The following is a 20,779-nucleotide window of genomic DNA, read 5'->3' as shown; positions in this document are numbered from 1 at the left end:
TTATACCAAGAGCAGGACACATTAGGAGACACTGCTGTTTACTGTGAAACACCAGAAACTGGCATAATATATCAAAGCTGGTGGCATAGCTGCCAATACTGTGTAATGCTTATTAACACCATTAAGGCTGTTGGTTGACTTCATACATGGAATCATTGGGGCAGTTGGAACCATAACGACATAGTCTCAGTTGGTGCGATAATCCCTGCAGGATCCCACCGTTTAACTTACCACGTACACTGCCACAAAAGACATACAAAACCACTGAAACCCTGCATTCCAAGAGGAGCAGAGTACATGCTCGTCCCATGAAGATTTCTGTTCTCTTGCCATTTGGCTTCTTTCTAGGCTCCATTTTTAGTTGCGAGGAGGGGATTGATACTTGTCTGTTGTTGGACCTTAATAACCTGGACCTCAGTAGTGTATGGAATTGGCTTCTATGCAAGCTTTTCATTCCTTTACACACAGGGCTGGCCTTAACTGCAAGCAAAGCCTGTTACTTTTCCATTTATGTATGTTGGAATCCAGACAAACTGCAAAGCATGTAGAGTACAGCGTTGCAAGCAAAGTATCCACCTGTAATGGGCAGAGGTTTCTGTGGCCTGCCAAACCCAGAGTTGCCTATTGTAGCACTGCCCTGGATTTCAGCAGCAAAATTCTTCCAGAACATCCATTATAACAAAATAATTTTAACTGTACCGTGCAACGAATCTATGACCACTGTCTTTATGAAGCACCCTCAAGGTGCTTGGTATTGTACAATACACTAGATGAGCCATGCTATCACGTAATATTTAGTAACTATTAAGTACAGACCATGTGATTGACACTGCACCAGAGATGACATGCTAGTCCCTACCTTGCTCAGCTTACAGCCTAGAAGACATAGGAAGATGACAACCGCTGGGAGACCCGGAAGAGAGAATTATTTTAGTAGGTGCTTCTCCTCCCCACCCATTCCCTTTCACTGTCCACTTATATTAATGTAATATTTCCCTCTTTCACTTGTGAGCCTTGCCGTATGTTATACATAAGCTTCAAATGATAAACAGTTTGCTTTTATTCTTAAATTAACAACTTCTTACCAATTACTTCGCAACCACTGAACCCCTGAGGTCCAAAGAATCTTTCCTTCATCGCTTCCAAATGGTCTCTACCCTCTGTATATCAACCCTTCTGACTTGTTCCTCCACCCATTCCTCTTAGCTCACTGCTCTCTCCTGCTCATCCTCCCATTTCTTTTCTCTTTCACACCCTAAAGCTTGATTTCTCTATTGCAAGCCTACCAGTATCTTGCACACCATTATTTCTAACTTCATGATCGCTCAAAAGTTCAGTCATCTCAACTCTTAGCAGAGGGCCTACCTGGGAGGAAAACCCTATATAAACTATGAAAATAGCAGTGCATCAAATGCAGCATGTGACTTAGAAACCAGGGCTTCTTTTAGGTACATAGAACAGTTCCCCACCAAGGAAGGATTTACTTGGGTTTCTATGCCATGTGCAGCGTTTGATGTATGCTCAGCAGGCCTCTGTCCTGAGTCTATTTCTAGACTCTGTATGCATATAGGGTTCCTTTCCCATGTGAAAGATAAACTAGTTCAACCTGAAGTTATGGGCTTGGTGGAGGAATCACTGGGTGAAATTCTGTGGCCTGTGTTATGCCAGAGATCAGACTAGATGATCTTGATGGTCCTATTTGCCCTTAAATCTTACGAATCTGCATGGAGATGTGAACTTAGCTAGATGCTTTCTCCACTCTTAGTACATCCGTGGGTTTTTTTTCTTCCCTTTGAATTCTATGGATGAGGCTGAAGCCTTGACAGCAAAGACTTTTCCTTATATAGCAACACATATGGGGCTTATCTCCCCTGTGAAACAGTGGATACTTAAGGCTCCAGCTGTTGCTGGAGTTGATGGCGTGGCTTTTTCACATGCCCTGTGGCTGATCAGACAAAGGGCTAATCTTAAAACCATGTGGTCTCTTATTTTGAATAGAAAATGTGTAGGCATTGAAGGGGAAAAAATGTCCCTAGCACTCCTTTCTCTCCCCTTGGCTGGGTAATGTAAATCTTCCACACCCCTGGTTCTGGCTTCTCACTACAGGCCCTCCTTTATGCTGGATCTCCTTTCAGAGATTCTACAGCAGAAATCTTAGGGGTGGAGGAAGAACTGAGTGCATGAGGTTGAGTAGATGAGTGTTGTCTTGGGAAATCCACTGTGGGTCCATCAGGAGCATAGAAGTTCTCGAACTGTGGCCCACTTGCTAGTGGTTGTCAATGAGCTGGTTGGTCACATGGTGCTGCCTCTACCATACTGCAACTACAGAATAACACTGAAAGAAGGCAAAACTTAAAGATGATCGGGGAAAAAATGGGCAAGTCTGACACTTCAAAATTTCCTTTCATTTCCAGTCAGGATGAGAAGTCAAAGTTTACCATGGAACAAAAATTCTGAAATACTTCATAGAAACCCATCATTTCAGTAATGTCCAAACATTGAAAAACTTTAAAAAAAAAAATTAAACATATTACATTTAAAAGTTGAAACAAAACAAGAAAATTGGAACACAATCCTCCATTTCCATTCAAATAGGTTTTAAACTTTTCTGTCAGTTGGCACATTGCAGTGAAACCTCTTTGATTTCAGTGAAACACCTTTTTCTGATGGGGAGGGGCGGGGAAACTCTTCCATTGGAAAAAATAAAATAAAATTTGGCCAGCTCCAGTAAAAATACCTTACAACACAAGCAATTGCTATAGCTGGCGTCCATGAGACGATATTGCTAATAAAATGTCACACAAAGTTTAAGAACCCTTGCAGTAGAAGATAGCTGGAGAGAAGAGGAGCAAGCTAACAGCTTTCTTCCTGCCTTTCATTCAGTTCTGGAACATGTGCAATGAAACATTTTAGTTCTCCCTTGAGGAGAAAGAAGAAACTCATACACAGGGAGCACAAGATGACTGACAAGATGTGTGTTTTCTATCATCAGAATGACCATCTGCAGCAGCTGGAGACAAGTAAACTCTGTGGTGGATTTCACAGGGTGTTGCTTATTGGGTTTTTATTCAGTGTGATATTTGGCAAGACTTTTCAGCTCAAAACTTAATCCTTCCTCCTTTAATTCTTGCAGTATAACTTGCACAGTGTGAGTTCTTGCAGTGCCACTTCCAGGTCCTGCTGTATATTGCACCAAGACACCTTCCTCTTAAGACTATGTCGTCTTTCCTGCAGCGTCAAAATCAGTACCTGAGATACAGACGTCTCTTCATGGATATCGAGAGAGAACAAGTAAAGGAACAGCAGAGGCAGAAAGAGCAGCAGAAGAAAATTGCAAAGTAGGTATCTACTAATAATTATAGATTTCTTTATAGATGTTGCCCTTGATGTACAGTCAACTGAAAGAAGGTTTTCGTAAATTTCAGATTTTAAGCCTGAAGGGACAATTGTGGTGGTCTAGTCTGACTTTCTCCATAATGCAGGCCATAGAATTTCAGAGTAACTTCTGCATCAAGGCCAATAACTTGTGGTTTTACTACCTGGAAGCTTTTTAAGACATCTGATCTTGATTTAAATCTTGATCTTGATTTCGTTATAGTCCTCTATAATCCTCTACTTGCCTCGGTAAGTTGGTCCAATGGTTATTTACTCTCACTGTTAAAAGTTTGCACTCTTATTTCCAGTTTGAATTTGTCTGGTTTAATTTCAAGTCACTGGAACTTGTGGTGAGTTTTGTCTGCTACATTAATGAGCTCTCTACTATCAGATATCTTCTCCCTGTGTGGATACTTACAGGGTGTAGCTGCTAGAGTATGTAAGCGGTGTCCTGGTTGGGCTACTGCAGCCCAAGCTGCCAGGGCTTTGCTACTGCTAGCTAACTAGATGAAAGCTAGCTTGGCCGTGCCCTCAGGAGCTTTGACTGCAGTGTAGCTAGACCCATAGGCTTTGATCCATGTCAACTCTTAACATTCTGTTTGATAAACTAAATAGTTTCTGTAAGGACATGTTTTCCAAAACTTCAAATTAGTCTTGCAGTTATTCTCTGAACCCTCTTCAGTTTTTTCAATGCTCTGTTAGAGGTGTGGACACAGGAACTGGATACAATATGCGAGTGATGGTCTTGTAAGAGCTGTATGCATAGTCTCCCTACTACTGACTGTTCATATGATCTTTGGGTGTATTAGGTTTTTTGGTCACGGCATTGCACTGGGAGCTCCGGGGTCATGGTTAACACCCAGCTGACTATATGTCCTTCTCAGAGTTGCTGCTTTTCAGGTTACAGCCCCCATCCTCTGAGTATGACCAACTTTCTTGAATTTAAGTTTATTACTTTCTTTTATCTGTGTGTTTAACTCCTTGTTTAATCGTGCCCAGCTTTCCCAAGTAATCTAGGTTGCTCTGTGTAAGTGACCTTTTCCCCGTTATTATTTATTAGTTTTCCACAGATCTTAACTTTATCAAGAATACTTTTGTTCTAGGGCACTGATTAAAAATATTGTCTGGCCAAGAACCGATCCCTCTAGAAATGCCCCCATTTATGAGGATCTTCCATTAACAATTATCTATTGAGATCTGCTAGCCAGTTTCTAATAACTTAATATGTTCCTCATTCGCTTTGTGCTTAAAGGAACTGGCATCTTAAGGTGTCATGCAGTATTAAGACAAATGCTGTACTGGAGTTTTAAGTGTGTTTCTATGCAAGTTACTCTTATCAACTGAACTTGTCGAACATCACTTTTTGTGTTTATTAGCTTAGAAGATGTATTTTCCATAAAACCATATTGATTGATATGAATTCTATTACTATCCTTTTAGTCCTCTGATTGAATTTTTTTTTTCCTTGCATCAGTTCCTTTCTTTTGCCTCAAATTCGTGTGTGGTTAACAGGAGAACTGCTGTAGTATGAGGGAAGCTTTATGTGCTTAATTCTCTCAAGAGCTGCCATGTGCTGCAGCCCCTTTGTCATCAAACACATAGGAGATATCCTGTATATGTGGTATAATGATCTACGGGAGATAGATAGATAGATAGTGAATTCTCCTGTCCGCATAATAAAACAATCTTTGTGATTGGTGGTAGCTATGTTAGTGTTGGCATAGCACTATGTCAGCAGAATTTGTCACTCAGGAGGATGGTTTATTGCACCCCTAGCTGACATGAGTTATGTTGACACAAATGGTAGTGTAGACATAACCTAAGAGTAGAAGAGCCATATAGAAGTATTTGAAGAATATAAACCCAAGGCAGGAAGGAGGAATTGGTGTGGCACAGCTGAAGAGACTACAACTAAGGGGTGAAGCTGATCCAAGAAAGAGTTGGGTAAAAATCAGCAAAACTTTCCTGACTCTGTATAATCTGTTCATTGGGGAAAGTTGTCTCAGTAAGATAGCAAGTCACTTAAAACTGTACTGGACAAAACAATTGGAGAGCTGTGTAGGGAACGCCCCTCTCTGACCATTGGGGTGGACTAGATAATGGTAACAGGTCTTATTCGTTTCTTAACTTTGACCCATTAAATGTGTAGGAAGGGCCTCTATAGCAAATGTAGCTGCATCACCTATTACCTGTTTGCTATTATCTGAGCTCTTCCATTTTTTTGTGCCTCGTTGGAAGGAATCCGCTCCTAATACACCATACGTGTGCATGGCATTTAACAGACGCTCCCAAGTGATAGGGGCCCTGTCCAAGTAAGTGTCTTACAGTCTAAATCCTTACTCCTAAATTTATATGAATGTTTAACATGCTCTTATTAGCATCTTGATTTATTTTTGCATTGCATAAATTGTATTTTAATCTTCTGTTTTCAGTTCTTTTCAACTCAGTAACTGCAGAAGAAAGTTTTTCTTCAGGTATTAGGTCACTGTATCATGACACAAATACATCAAGAAGTGTCAGCTGACTTCTTGTGTCTCTGAGTGACACAAACTGCAGCCTGATTTAACTTTCAGATAGTACACACTGGCTCTGATCTGTACACATGTGCATGTGAATATTATGCAGGTGAGTAGCCTCATTGACTGCAGAGACACTACTCGTGTGCTGAGAATGACTAATGCATTAGTGTTTGTGGGATTGGAGCCATTGTTTGCAGATGTGCAAGGGTGATCTCTGAGCTTTAAAAGAGGAAATGCTACTTTAAATGACCTTTTCAACCAGGAATTAATGCACTTACTTATTTATATACAGTTTAACCTGGCGCTAACCTAAAGACTAAGTGTTGAATGAATTGAGAACCATGTTAAATAGTACACATGAAAGTTCTTAATAAAAACTTTTTTTTTTCCCTGCAACATGGAAATGAAGGACAGGATTTTTATTCACGTCAAAAATCAACTTTCTCCATTCTTCAAAAGGAGGTGGGACTAGAAACTCTATGAACCTCAGGATTCTGTACCCTTCTGACAGTGTTTTTTCTTTTCCTGTTCACTGACCCAGGATGGATTTGATTTAGATCACTGACTGAAATCATTGATTTTAATCAAGATTTAAATCAACAAGCCAGAAACCTTGATTTAAATCATGGGTGGTTTGTTTGTTTGTTTTTAAACATCTTGCATTTGTACTTTTTAGCAATTTTCCTAAAGAAAGGGTGATTCACATTGCTTTGAGCCAGTATGGTCATTCTTATGAACCAATGGGCCATCTGCCCCAGTATCCTGTCTTCTGACTGCTCAATGCCAGATGCTTCAGAGGGAATGAACAGAGCAGGGCACTTATCAAGTTATTGTCAACTGTTATCCAGCCCCAGCATCTGGTAGTCAGAGGCTTAGGGGCACCCAGAGCATGGGATTGCATCCCTGACCATCTTGGCTATTTGCTGAGGTTAAGATTGTCACAGGTATTTTTAGTAAAAGTCAGGGACGGGTCATGGGCAATAAACAAAAATTAATGGAACCCTGCAATCTGTCGCTAATTTTTACTAAAAATATTCTGGGGGAGGCGGAGGCTAACAGTCAGAGTACTGCTAGTGGCTGACCTCCAGCATCTGCTCCAGCTCAGCTGCTGCTCTTGCAAAAGGGACTGACCATCTCTGCTCCAGCCCCAGGAAGGATAAACTAACCCTGGGCACTGCTCCGGCAGCCCTGGGAGCTGCTGATCCAGCAGCCCTGGAAAAAGTCACAGAGGTCCCAGAAAGTCACAGAATCTGTGACTTCCGTGAGAAGAATCATACCATTACTAATAGACACTAATGGACCTGTCCTCCATGAATTTATCTAATTATTTTTTTAACCTGATTATAGTTTTGGCCTTTACAACATCCCCTGGCAACCAGTTCCATAATCTTTTTTTGAGATGTGGTGACCAGAACTGCATGGAATATTCTAGGTGCGGGAGTACCATGGATTTATATAGTGGCATTTATGATATTTGCCTAAAGCTAACAGAATGGTAGGAACTTTTTAGACTGCCACTGCAGGTTGAGTGAATGTTGTCAGAGAACTATCCTCAGTGACTCCAAGATCCTTTCTTTAGTATCAGCTAATTTAAACCCTATCATTTTATGTTTTTCCAATGTGCATTACTGTGCATTTTATCAATATTGAATTTCATCTGCTATTCTGTTGCTCAGTCATCCTGTTTTGTGAGATCTCTTTGCAGTCTGCTTTGGATTTAACGATCTTGAGTAATTTTGTATTATCTGGAAACTTTGCCAGCTCACTGTTTACCCCTTTTCCCAGATCACTTATGAATACGTTGAACAGTATTGGTCCCAGTACAGATCCCTGGGGGATCCCTCTGTTTTACCTCTCTCCATTCTGAAAACTGACCATTTATTCCTACCCTTTTTGTTTCCTGTCTTTTAACCAGTTACTGATCCATGAGAGGATCTTCTCTATTATCTTATGACTGCTTAGTTTGCTTAAGAGCCTTTGGTGACGGACCTTGTCAAAGGTTTTCTGAAAGTTCATTATATCCACTGGATCCCCCTTGTCCACGTGTTTGTTTGACCTTTTCAGAGAATTCTAACCATTAAAACATGTTGATTTTCAATTAAATATAGTCTTTACTCTAAATGTGGTGCTTCTTTATTCACCAGGAGGCTACGCGGTATTAATACATTTATTTAACCAATTATCTTACATTTTTTCAGGTTCTCAATTATTGCGTTATTATGATGTTAGCAATGTATCGTTCACCATTTTCTTACTAGGTTTTTTTTTTACTTGCAATTTGTCATGCTCTATTTGGAAATTCAATTAAATACCAAAAAAGTGTGTTTTAATATTTGTGTTTTATTAGTTAAATAAAAATATCTCAGATTTGCTGGCTACATAAGAAAAAAATTGGACAGTTTATCAGAACATTATGCATTTAAAACTAAGTATTATGTGTAGTTAGTGAATTGAACTGATTGCTTCTGGTCGCCATTCTCCTTGAAGATTTTAGAGCTTATATCCTCTCACCTGTTTTTATTTATAGATTGGAAGAGGAAAACAAACTTTCCTGCATCTTTAACTCCCAGGTGGCTTCTTAAATGGGAATGAACTAGTCATTATTTGAAACTGAAATGAAAATATTCTCTCTGCATCTGCAGATGAGATTACTGCTGTCAAAAGCTGGTTTAGCACTCCTGCAAACTCTGGTTCTAGGTGCTTAGTCGTTGACTTCCGCTAGTTCAGTAATCCAGGGTAGATTTGATTTAAATCATTAGTCAGGAAGACTTTAATTTAATTTAATTATGTTAAACAGATAGTTTAACATAAGTAGTCTGACACATATTATAATAGACCATTGAAAGGGAAATGGCCAGTTAACACCTCATAGGACAAAAAAGGGGGGTTAGTGGCTTACAGATTTGTTGTAATAAGCATAAAATTTTATGGAATTTCTCCATAAAAGTGCGTTCTTGCTGGTTGTAATAGCCTTACTATGTATTCTTCACAACTCAGAGACAGATGTAGATTTCACTTTTAGAAGGTATACACTATATATTTTTTAAGTGATTTATTTTTGGAAACTTTTCAGATGAGTTTTATAGCTATCTCAGAAAACGAATGATTGGTTATTTAATTTGCCAAAGGTAATTGAAGCAGATATTGATGAAGTCATTGGGAGGTGAACTATCTCCAGTTCAACACGTTAATCATTAATATTTGGAGGATTTTCTCGCCAGGGTGTATTAGGAGGAGAACATCACCAGACAGACATTAAAATTTTTTGTTTTAACTAAAACAACAACGTTAAGTATTCTGGATTTTTTTCTTCAACAGCAAACATATAATATTATAACAAAACAAGCATATGAATTTGAATTTAGTAAAACATTCAAGTTTTTTTTAAATCAGGTTTGTTTTTGTTTAAATTGTTTAACTAAAATAGTTAAATATTTAGATAAACAAATTAAATCGACTATGTCAGCCAGGTCAACATGAGAAATTTAAAATATTTGGCTCCTGCAACTAACTGTTCATAATCTGGAAAAGAAAACAAGCTTTCCTGCTTTTTCAAGTCCCAAATGATTTCTCAATTGGGAATGAATTAGTCCAAAGGAAGAAAATAATATTTCTGGACCAGCAGAAGAAGCTACTGCTGTTAAAAGTGAGATTATCACTTCAACAGTCTCTGAATCCAAGTGCTTAAGTGACTTCCTCCAGTTCACTGGTGTGACTTTCTTTAAATCATCATCAGCAAACATACGTTTCTTCAATGGTTCACCCTTAGCTCTGAAGTTTTATTATAGTTGGCGTTATGGAGAGATGATTGCTGGATGTCCATGTCATAGCCAACTCCTCTCCTTCAGCAGTTAAGGTTTGACCCTGGTACTGAGTATTGAGAAAATTTGCAAGAAAATGAGCTGGAGATAATGCTTGTCCCATTCATTTTTTTTTTTTTAATGCTTGTAATTTAACTCTGCATATTTCTCTTTAAGATCTCAGTTCCTTCCAAATTTCAACAGCGTCAGCAATAAAACAGCTATTTCCCTGCATTTTGTTCAAGGCTACAGAAATAGGCTTCAGGGTACTCTGCATGTGTTTAGCATTTCTTTTAAGCCCAATGTTGAGAACTTTGGCTCTGACAGTGCCATCTATTTTTTCACAATTTTGTTCACCAACTATCATCAGATTAGGCCAGTTCTTGATATAGTGCTCAAAATAGTCCACTGCTGAGTTCCATCACTCGTCTTATGGGAGAGTTAGCTTGGTTCCTCCCACTTTTTTCAGAGTAGCTGATGCAAAGTGGTTGTTATGGAAGTATTTTGCAATATCGGCAACATTAGCCTTTATTTCTGGAATGCTGAAGTCTTCGGCTAGGAGGTGCATCAAATAAGCACTGCAACTGTATGTTGTTAGCTTGGGAATCTCTTTACTCTCATCTACATTTCTTCTCATCTTGGATGCATTCTCAGCATTGTCTGTGACCAAGCTGCTTACTAGACATTTGATTTTTTTTTTTCAGTTTGTTATAGTTTTTATTGCTACTACTTGTAAGTATTCTGTGTGCATTTCTTGATGTATCAATTATTTCTGTAAGAAAGACATTCCTTTCTTCGGTTGTCACACGAGCACATACAACAGGATCATTGTGGACATTGCTCCACCCATCGAGACTCAGGTTAACAATTTTACCTGCTAGACCTTTTGCCCACTGCTCAATTTCTCTTTCATACACTTTATCCAGCAATTTGCCTACAACATCTGCTCTGTTGGGTGGGCTGTATCCTGGTCTTAATGGCTGAACCATGTTAATGAAGTGTGGGTTCTCAATCATACAGAAAGGAGAATTTGTTGCATAAACAACCTGGGCAATTTTTTCATCAATTACCTCTCTTTGTAATCTGCTGGTTCTTATCACAAACTTATCTGTGGTTGTTTCTGGGTGATGGAGATTTTCTTTTCTTTTTGCTACAGGTGATATACTGTGGCTATGTGACATACATGATGTGACTGAAACACTATCATTGGCAGATAACTCTGAAACTGTAAAAAAAAATTATGATCTTGAAGGTGAATAGTCTTCAGAATCCTGTATGTTGAGGATGAATTCTGCTAAACAAAAGAATTCAGTGCAGTTATTTAATTATTACTACCATACTGCTCATTTAGTATTACTCACTGCATGCACTGACACTCAGTACTACTTTAAAGGTGAAATTGTAAAAGGACGATCTCCCTATTTCAGCTATTTAGTTTTTTTTTATCACAACTGCATCTAAAATGATAGTATCACAGAGGTTTTTTTGCTCAAACATGACAATTCAAGAATAGTCCAGAAGGAAGACAGGCAGTCCTTAAGAAAGAAGTGTGAAATAAAAAAGTTGACCAACCTGAAGATCCTGCGTGTTCAGACATGTTCCTTTCATCATCTTCAACGCAGCTTCCCCTGAGCAGGAACACTTCTCATGATGTTGTTTCATCCAGGCAACCAGGCCTTACATTTTTGTTGCATTGTTTGCATTTTGCATGCATGCCTGTCTTAACCCACAGGTAAAGGAATTTCATTAAAATATTCCCAAACTGGGTCTCTTTCTACAGTCTGCTTCCATTATAGGTTTTCCCTTCTAGTGGGGGAATGGTATGGTAGATCGCAGATCAATGAAGGCTACACTCAGATCTCAAGACTTCTGGAATATGCTGCTCAAACAGCTTCACTTTTTTGTTTCTGCTGCCTGTCCCTCCCGTCCCACATTTATCTCCAGACTTCTTCTGCTTGTCCAGATCTATTCCACCCCAACAATCTTCTATTCATTGAACTTTTTGAAACTTTGCACTTCTAGAGAGAGGTAAGGAATTGACTCTGTGTACACAAATTTGCAGAGGGACAATACGGTTGAGGTCTGTTATTTCTCACCTCTCTCTCTATTTATTTTAAAAACATTTTTGCTTTTAACAAGCATGTTATCTCTGGAAACACAAATCCACAGTTTGAGAAATGCAGAACTAAGCATCTCTGACGGTATCTTCTAGACTGAGCACTGAGTCCCATTGCGTAGATAGATTATTTTAGGTTAATCTTGCTATACAGAAGCCCCTGGAACTCCATAAGATTGGGTCCCTAATCCATGAGCTGTTGGAACTCATTTACAAAACTTTTCTTAAACATTACATGAATTGTCTCATACTATAGAATTTATAATCCCTATTCCATGATGAGATATAATATATCTTTAATTAAACCTATATTTAGATAGGTTTTCCCTCAAAAAGCATTTATCAAAAAAAAATCCAGTTTAAATTAAAAAAATAGGATTTTTGATTTTTAAAATTTTTTTTATCCACCCTGCAATAATCTGGCTTTCTTTAAAACTTTGGCAGCAAACAAGTACTGCTTGACATTGCTTTAATTGAATTTAAATAATTTTATTAAATGGGGGAAGGAGGAATGGCTCAGTGGTTTGAGCATTGGCTTGCTAAACCCAGGGTTGTGAGTTCAATCCTTGACGGGGGCCATTTGGGGAACTGGGGTAAAAATCTGTTTGGGGATTGGTCCTGCTTTGAGCAGGGGGTTGGACTAGATGACCTCCTGAGGTCCCTTCCAACCCTGATATTCTGATTGATAGTACACTTAAACCTTCATGTAAATTGTAATAATTTCTATTTTATTTTATAGGTTTCTTTTTAAAAATAACTTTTTTCACTTTATAAGTTTTTTTTTAATCTATTTTTATTCACCCTGCCTTTGGCATATCTCCAAATCTAGTACAGTGACTGCCAGGGCTAAAGGGTTCTTCAAAGATAGGGATTGGCAGTAATTGTAAGGAGGAGGGACCAACTGCACAGTCATGGAGGGTAGAAAAGAGAGTTAGCACCTCTTGTAGGGTTGAGGAGAGAAGCCATGAACCTGCTGAAGGGAGTCTCAAACAGTTTCACGGGCAACCAAAACTGTTAAGTTAACCATATAAGTACACTTATCTGCTACTGAATTGCCCCCCACTGCGTGAACTGGGTAGTTGTTTCATTTGCTAGAATATGGATTTTCCTAGCTATAGTGTTAGGTTCCTGAGAAGACTTGGTCAGAGAGATGGTTTGAGGTGACAGTAGTTATGATTTGGACAGTTGCACTATAGGTGAAAAACGAAATCTTTGTGATGTGCGTTGAGAACAGGCTTCCATGTTCAGAAATTATTGGGTGAGGGTCTCTGGTCAGTGTTATGCAGGAGGCCAGACTAGATTATCATAATGGTCCCTTCTGGTCTTAACCTGTGAATCTGTACATATCCCTTGGCTTCCATCCCTAGGTTTGATGAGTGACTGTAAATGTGCCTCATGGTGCTCCATTTAGTTTCAGTTGCTAACTTCCTGATCAAATGTGTTGACTATATGAGGAGAAAGACGTTTTTGCTAAGTACCTGTCCTGCAAACTAGCCCCGGGAGATGAGTTACATAATCATTAAATACAAATTAAATGTACATTTTTATGTAATATTGTAATTTTAAATTTATGCCAGCCAAACTCTCCTCATATGCCTGTCCAGTTGTAGTGTCTGAAATGGGCTTGTGTAGGTGTATGTTGAAGGGCAGAATTTGGCCTTCCAATTGAATCTGGGCTATCAATTGCATTGAAAGAGAAGAAACAGCATGCAGTTCACTTGACCACTGCTGGATTGATTCTGCAGAGCTAACTGGAGTGAAATAGTAAAGGTCCTTGGTCTTTAAAGTCAGCATGTCTGACTCTGGATACCCACAGGGAACAGACCTGTTTCAAGAATGCTGTTTTAACATTGTCGCTTTTCAGAGTAGAACTGCACCTTTTAAAGAAACATTTCTTTGTTGATTACATTTCCATAAATAAAATGTGGCAATGAAAGAGCCTCTAGTACAGAACCCATTCTGCCCCAGGAATGAACACCAAGAGGCTGCTGTGTATGTGGAGACCATTTGAAGGATTTTCTTGTTTCAGGTTGATGCAGTCTTATAAGTTTGCTAAATTTACTAGCTGCCCAGCCTTTCTATATATGGAAGTGAGTGTTCCTGTAGTTACTTGATGTAAAGCTAAGCTGTCCTTGTTCTGAGTTTTATAGGAGCACACTTACGATATACTTAAGTTTTTATTAGCACTTCATTGTAAAGACATCTTCGGGCATTATAACTTGACTAGAGAAGCTTTGGCTTAGGCACTCTCCTCCTTGGTGTGTGTGTGTGTGTGTGTGTGATGTGTTTTTTTTTTTTTTTTTTTTTTTTTTTTTTTTTTTTCTGGTCTGTTGGGCAAACTCCCTTTATTTAATTTCTGGTACTCTTCCAATCTGAGCTCAACCCAGCTTGGATTTCAGATTGAATTTTGGCAGTGATTAGTTAGAATATGTTGTATTTGGTATTCATTGAAAAGAATAACATGGTAGATCATAGAAGCCTAGAATATCAGGGTTGGAAGGAACCTCAGGAGGTCATCTAGTCCAACCCCCTGCTCAAAGCAGGACGAATCCTCAACTAAATCAGATGTCTCTGTTTAAAGTCCATTTCTGCCTAAGGTAATAACTTGTTCCAGAGAATGTCCTTAACATTTTTAGTACAAGCTTATATAGTTATTTACACAGTAACCCAGATTCTACATCAAGGTATTAAACACCACCTAGATGTGAAGAGCTTTATCATAAAACCAAAAATTACATGTAAAGAATGTTCTGGTTCATTAAAGCACTAAGCACAGCATGGCATACCTCAGCCAGAGGTCAGGGCCCTCCCGGGATTGAGGGCAAAGGTGGCTGTAAGTTACCTTTGTGCCCTCTGGATTCTGGGCTGTTCTAAGGGCTGAAATGGCCTCTGGCATACGTTAGAGCAGTGTGTCCTGTGGTACAGCCCAGAATGTCCATAGTACTTGTACTAAATCTTCCCCCAGCTTTGTCCTGAGCATGTCCCCTTGGATGGTGATTGCATGGATGCAGTCTGCCCCATGTATTGGCTGGAGCAAGTTGCTCCCCAGCCAACTTCCATGCAAAGCTCTAACACTTGGCTCCCATGACTCCCACCTCAGCCCTCTCACTCTTGTTGCCTATCTCTCTCCCAAACTCCAGACACCACATATGTGGGATTTTTTTTGTTTTAAAGTCCACTACAATGTAACAAAGATTAATTCCCCAGAGCTGGTCAGCCCAACACTTGCACTGAAGGCAAGCAGCTGTGAGCCTTTCTGTATCCTTTCCCCGTTTGGATGGAGTCTATACCAAATTTCTCCCTAGATTCAGGCTTCCTTCTCTCTCCCTGCTCTGAGAATGCACCGGGGAGAGGAAGGGAAGCCCAGATTAGAGCTACAGTCCTCTACTTTGGCTGATTGAGTCCTGTCCTCAGCCTGGAGTGGTGGGAGGAGTGAAGATCATCCCCAGTACTTGGTGAGGAAACCCATTTACTAGGGCCCTTTGAAATCTGCCGTGGGCTGAGTGGGACCAGGAAACAGAATTGCTGGTTCCTGCCCTTTGGGCAGCTGCTCCTTTAAGAGGATGGAAGGGAAGAAGCAGCAGTGGCATAGGCATTGTTGCTACTTTCTAAGGTGGAGAAGAGCTGTAGAGCAGAGCAGCACAAGAGCCTCCTGACAAAGAATATAGGCCATACTTGCAGGTTAGGGGATTCCTATCCCGAGAAACAGGGACTCTGACAAAGACTTGAGGGACATGGTGGATAATTATTTGAACATGAGGTCCCAGTGTGATCCTGTGGCCCTCCGGGCTAGTGTGATCTTTGGATGCATAAACAGGGGAATCTCAAGTGGGTCTAAAGAGGTAATATTGCTTCTACTTATTTGAGTTTTGGTTTGACCACTGCTGGAATGTGGTATCCTGTTCTGGTGTCCATAACTGAGGAAGGATGTTGATAAATTGAAGAGTTTCAGAGAAGACCCATGAGAAAGATTAAATGAATGGAAAAGTTTTGTCTTGTAGTGATAGCTTGAGTTCCTTCAGGTTAACAAAGAGATGGTTAAGGGGCAACTTGATCAGTTTTTATGTACTGACATGAGGAACAAATATTTGGCTCTTAAGTCCAGCAAACAAAGATAACAAAATCCAAAGGGTGGAAGTTAAAGGTAGAGAAATCCAGACTGGAAATAAGGCATGCATTTTTATACTGAAGATAATTAATCACTGGAACAGTTTACTAAGTGTTAAGAGAATCTGTCACTGACCATTTTTAAGTTGAGCTTGGATGTTTTTCAGTTGTAGTTCAAACAGGAGTCCTTTCTGGGCAGTTCTCTGGCCTGTACTGTACACAAGATCGGACTAGATGATCACAATGGTACCTTCTGACCTCACAAAATGACTATTGGAACTGTGTGCAAATCCTCTGAGCCAGAAGCAAGCCTGTGGGTGGAGGGGTCAGAGCTCTCTGGAGAGAAGAAATGTGAGACAGAAAACATGGGGTGGGGCAGAACAAAAGACAGTGGTGGTGGAGGGGAGAGGGGAAACAGGAAAAGCTATAAAGGGATGGAGGAAAGGAGAAGGCACACACAAGGCACAAAACTCTCCAGTGAGGAAGCCAGGAGGGAAAATTAGCTTTGACAAATTTCAAGGAACAGTTACGTTATGTTAAAGTTTATCACATAGAAAGCTGATGCTGCATTTAAACACAGTGCAGAATTGTTTTCCTCTGCAGGTAGGTGACTAGTTGGGGCCTGGGAGAAAGCAGCATAATCCAACTCCTTGCTGTAGATCCAGTGCTTCTAGAAAGAGGGTATTGTCAGTATCTTACAGTTGTGGGGGGAAAGACGATATATGACATACCCTAGGTCCCACATGCAGCAGAAAACAGAACCCAGTGCTCCTGACTTAGTCCTGTCCTCTGAGCATGGGACCATCTTCCTTCTCTCTGAAAGATCCAGTTAAACAGCACTTCTGCCCACAGAATTAAGACTGAGAAGGAGCACCAGCGTCGTGCAGAGGAGCAGAGGATCCAGGAGAGAGCCTACCAGCAAGGCACCTGTTCTGGGGAGAAGGCATGTGAAGTACTGGCTCAACTCAGACTGGAGGAGAGAAGAGTGAGGACGAGTAAGGAAAAGCAACAGAGAAATAAGGAATACGTGAGGTGAGCTGGTGAATGATTGAGGGCTCCTTCATCTTGTTCTCAAAATCCTGGCTTTGCCAGTGGGATTAATGAAGGCAATGGTATTATCCTGTCACAGGGAAACTGTTTTATTTTTGCAGATACATGGAAGCTTTAAGAGCTCAGATGAGGGAGAAGATAAAACTGTATAACATTGACTTGCCTCCATTGTGCTGCTGTGGGTCTGATTTCTGGGACTCTCATCCTGACACCTGTGCCAACAACTGCATGTTCTACAAAAACCACAAAGGTTTGAGCTCTTGCTTCCTAAGGAATCAGTGTAGACCCAGAACTGAGGTCAGATGCAGGAGTCCTGCCATACAGACAAATGTTAAGCCTGGCTAGGAGTTCCCATAGTTTTGTAGCATCATTTCCATTAACTTCCTCTAATGTGAGCTCTGTATTTATGTATGTGTGCACACATCCCCCATGCACGCTCCCAGGGAAATATAGACTACTTGGGTAGTATTTCATTTTCATTTGACAGCCTCGGTGGTCTGTTAAACTAGATTTTCTTGTGGCACAGATATTTTGTAACTTTTTTTATACAGCTGTTAAAGCTAAGCACCAGCTGCTGCTCTCACTAATGCAAAGCCAAGGGGGAGTCCAAATCCAGGAACTAGAAAAACCTGGGCATTCTGCAGACACCTGGCACCCCCATTTGCAACCCTTGCTTTGGAGAAACTGCAACTGTCCCACCAAGAGCTGGGTTGGCAACTTTCCAGGGATGCACGTGTTTGTTTGAATGAATAATGAAATTATATTTGAAAACTGATGGGGACACATGTTATGGGGAAAAGTACCGCAAAGCAAACATGTAAACGGGACAGAAAATGCCTGGCTCTTGGAAAATCTGCTCTCCACTTTGATGCCAAGGTCTTTATCGGAAGGTGGATGGGAGGGAGATGTTATCAATCACCTGTAACAAAGCAGTCTTGTGCTTTAAATTATCCTGCAGAACAATTAGGGTATTTGGTTGAACAGACATTTGGGGCAATCCTCATAAACTACTTTCAAAAATACAAAGTCATGAGACAAATGGGAAATGCAACAGTTTGTAGAAAAAATCAATAAATACACAAGCCTAAAGTCAGTAATGGCACATGTGGGTGCTGCTATTGCTATTTTACAGTGCCCAGACCAGGGATTTTAAAGGTTGACGGGTAATTATTAGGCTTATCGGTTAACCAACACTAACTGTTAAGCCTGATGGCCCTGTGTTGACAGGAGGGACCCCAGCTGTGCTGGCCACAGCAGGCTGGTGGGGCCCCAGCACTACCTCGGTTAATCAGTTGTAGTTCTAACAGTTTAACCACTTAACTTTTTTAACCAATATTTGCATGCCCAGCCCAGACACAGAGTCATAGATTATTAGGGTTGGACCTCAGGAGATCATCTAGTCCAACCCCCTGCTCAAAGCAGGCCCAATCCCCAAATGCTCCCCTCAAGGATTGAACTCACAACCCTGGGTTTAGCAGGCCAATGCTCAAACCACTGGAGCTATCCTTCCCTGCCCCATATATGTTGTAGAATGCCAGCTAGTTAAAAATCAGCTTCTCCAGCACTTACCTTCTGGCTCCTAGGTTCAAGGTTCTTTATTTGCCCTGTACCCACTAATACATCTCAGACACATGCAATGCTGAGATGCTGCTTGTGGCCTACAGAAAGTGCCCTGAACATCTGAGCTGGCTGGTGAGTGAGGAATTGCTGTTCAAACTCTTTACACTTTAAATGCTTGTGTGCAGAATACGTGCAAGACTCTCTTATGGAGTTGGGATTTTTCATGTCTAGTCTCCTCCCATTTGGTGCCCAATCCTTTCCTTGCTTGTTTTGTGTGTCTCAGCTTCCCATGTCGTAATCTGCTAAGCAGCTACTCTGCCCCCACAGCCATGCAGAAGCTTATCTTCTTGCTCAGTTATGCAGCAGCAACAAGAGCACATGATTGCTCGATACCCATAGATCCTATGAATTTCCATCCTTCAGAGATGAGGCCCTTGGGAAAATGTCCCTCTCTATCTTTGTCAAGAGGCACAACTGCATATTTTGTTTAATTCCCAAGTTAGCAAATGACTCCAGAAGTAAGCCCCAGGACTCTGTGGGAAAGTTGGCTCAGGCTACAGTCACTTAGCACTTTCTGATTTTTCAGCTTATGCTCGAGCGTTGCAGTCGGTCATCTCATCATGTGACATTTCGGATGGGAATTCAACCACACGACTTGCAATCCATAACTTAGCTTCAATACGTGCACCTTCTGTGAAGAATCCATGAAAAGTCGGCCTGGAATCAGCTTTTACGAATGTTCAGCAGACAGCTCGCGCGTGCACAGGAGAGACAGTTGTTCCCCAGAGCAGTTTTCTGTCCCAGAGCATTCACTCTCTTCTTCATTTGTTAGCCCTTATCCAGAGAGACACTAGGTTTGTTTTGACTAATACTCACATTCAGGGTTAAATTGTACCTCTAACTCCTTTCATCATGTGTGATCCATATACACTATGGAAGATGAGTACTCCAAAGGCCCAGAATTAGCCCTGCTGCTGCCACTGATCAGTAATGCAGGGATCTAATGTAAAGAGATACCATGGGATGGTTATAATGGATGAGGGATTTTTGTTTGAAGCATAAATCCAAATTTCTATCTATTCGACTGATGAATAAACCCTTCCAAGTTCAAAGCATCTGTGCAGAATTCTTCTGTGGCTGTAGCTGTGCATGCTTTCATGTTGTACGAGTCTCTAAACTGGGGAGGGAGTGGGGGATAGCCTGGCTATGGTTGGGTTCCCCTCCCTCCCTGCTCCACCATCTCAACAATCCGTGGTCTGTTAGTGCATCTGCCCAGAAAGATTTTTTGCAGTTTTAATTTATAAAACGAACTGTTCAGAAAAGAGATGCAAATCTGCAACATCTTCAGCTTTTGCCCCATGAGGAAAAAAACTATAAAGCTTCTCCAGTTGAAGTCCAAAGAGAAGGAGGCGGTGAGATGTTTGTTGAAACAAAACACCCAGTTCTCTTGTGTTGTCAATCCCATAGTCTCCTCTCTGCAGGGTCCAGAGCACTGAGGGTTTTTCTCTTATTAGATCCTGGCAATAAAGAGGTCCCAGGCTGCATATCCACGTGTATACTGTGCAATCTCATTCTGCTGTCTGCAAATGGCTCCATCAAGTAGCAGAATATTCTTATACTCAACCCTGCATGTTGGGAAGAGGAGACACTGGTGCATCCTCTCCTTGGATTTAGTCCATTTATAAAGCAGGGGCAGAAACCCTCCTCTTCCTGTAGGAATATGTTGCAGTCTTGTAGTGTTTGCTTGAAAGATGCCCTACTTCCAGGGAAGGTTAGAGGGTGTCGTCTGACTCTCTCACTAGGGCAGTTGCCTTGCTCTCTGGCACTTTAGAGAGGCCACAGGCTTGGTTGGGAGAGAAGAATCTGGGTGGTGGGCGATTTGAGCTGGGCTGTTCCGTGATGTGTAAAGAGAACCAGCAACAGGGTGAGTTTGGATTCCACATGCTGTGGATGCTGTCCTACATGCTGGTGAGGAGTGGTGCAGAGTGGACTTCCTAGGAGGAATTCTGTTTTGAGGGAGCCAAAATTCCCTCTGGGGAGTGGTCCCTCTGCCACTGGGGAGAAGCCATCACACACCTCCTCCCCCCCTTTCCTTCTGAGTGGTTAGTAGCTGCCCTAGGAGGGAGCAGGGGCTGATCTCCCCAAAAGAATTTGACCAGCTCCTTTGAAGAGGCACAAGGACTGTGTCTCTCTGTGTCCTCTAGTTCACTCCCTACCTCCACATATTAAATGCCCCGTGGGCACTCTGTCAC

At 41.0% G+C, this 20,779-nt stretch overlaps 1 protein-coding gene across 5 annotated transcripts in view; it reads left to right on the top strand.

Annotated features, from left to right (window-relative positions):
* The window catches only part of CCDC15 (coiled-coil domain containing 15), a 35,936-nt gene extending 16,294 nt beyond the window's left edge, over positions 1 to 19,642 (top strand). For all 5 annotated transcript variants that reach the window (XM_050921642.1, XM_050921643.1, XM_050921645.1 and 2 more), the window contains 4 exons: positions 3,235 to 3,338; positions 16,770 to 16,949; positions 17,069 to 17,217; positions 19,114 to 19,642. In XM_050921642.1, the coding sequence (XP_050777599.1) occupies positions 3,235 to 3,338; positions 16,770 to 16,949; positions 17,069 to 17,217; positions 19,114 to 19,235 (555 nt within the window). In that variant the 3' untranslated portion in view covers positions 19,236 to 19,642. The remainder of the gene's footprint in view (positions 1 to 3,234; positions 3,339 to 16,769; positions 16,950 to 17,068; positions 17,218 to 19,113) is intronic.
* The last annotated feature ends 1,137 nt before the right edge of the window (positions 19,643 to 20,779 follow it).

The sequence above is a fragment of the Gopherus flavomarginatus genome, chromosome 13 (assembly GCF_025201925.1).
Source record: "Gopherus flavomarginatus isolate rGopFla2 chromosome 13, rGopFla2.mat.asm, whole genome shotgun sequence".
NCBI lineage: Eukaryota > Metazoa > Chordata > Testudines > Testudinidae > Gopherus > Gopherus flavomarginatus.
The sequence above is the reverse complement of the archived record's forward strand: the minus strand, read 5'-3'. Positions and strand labels throughout refer to the sequence as shown.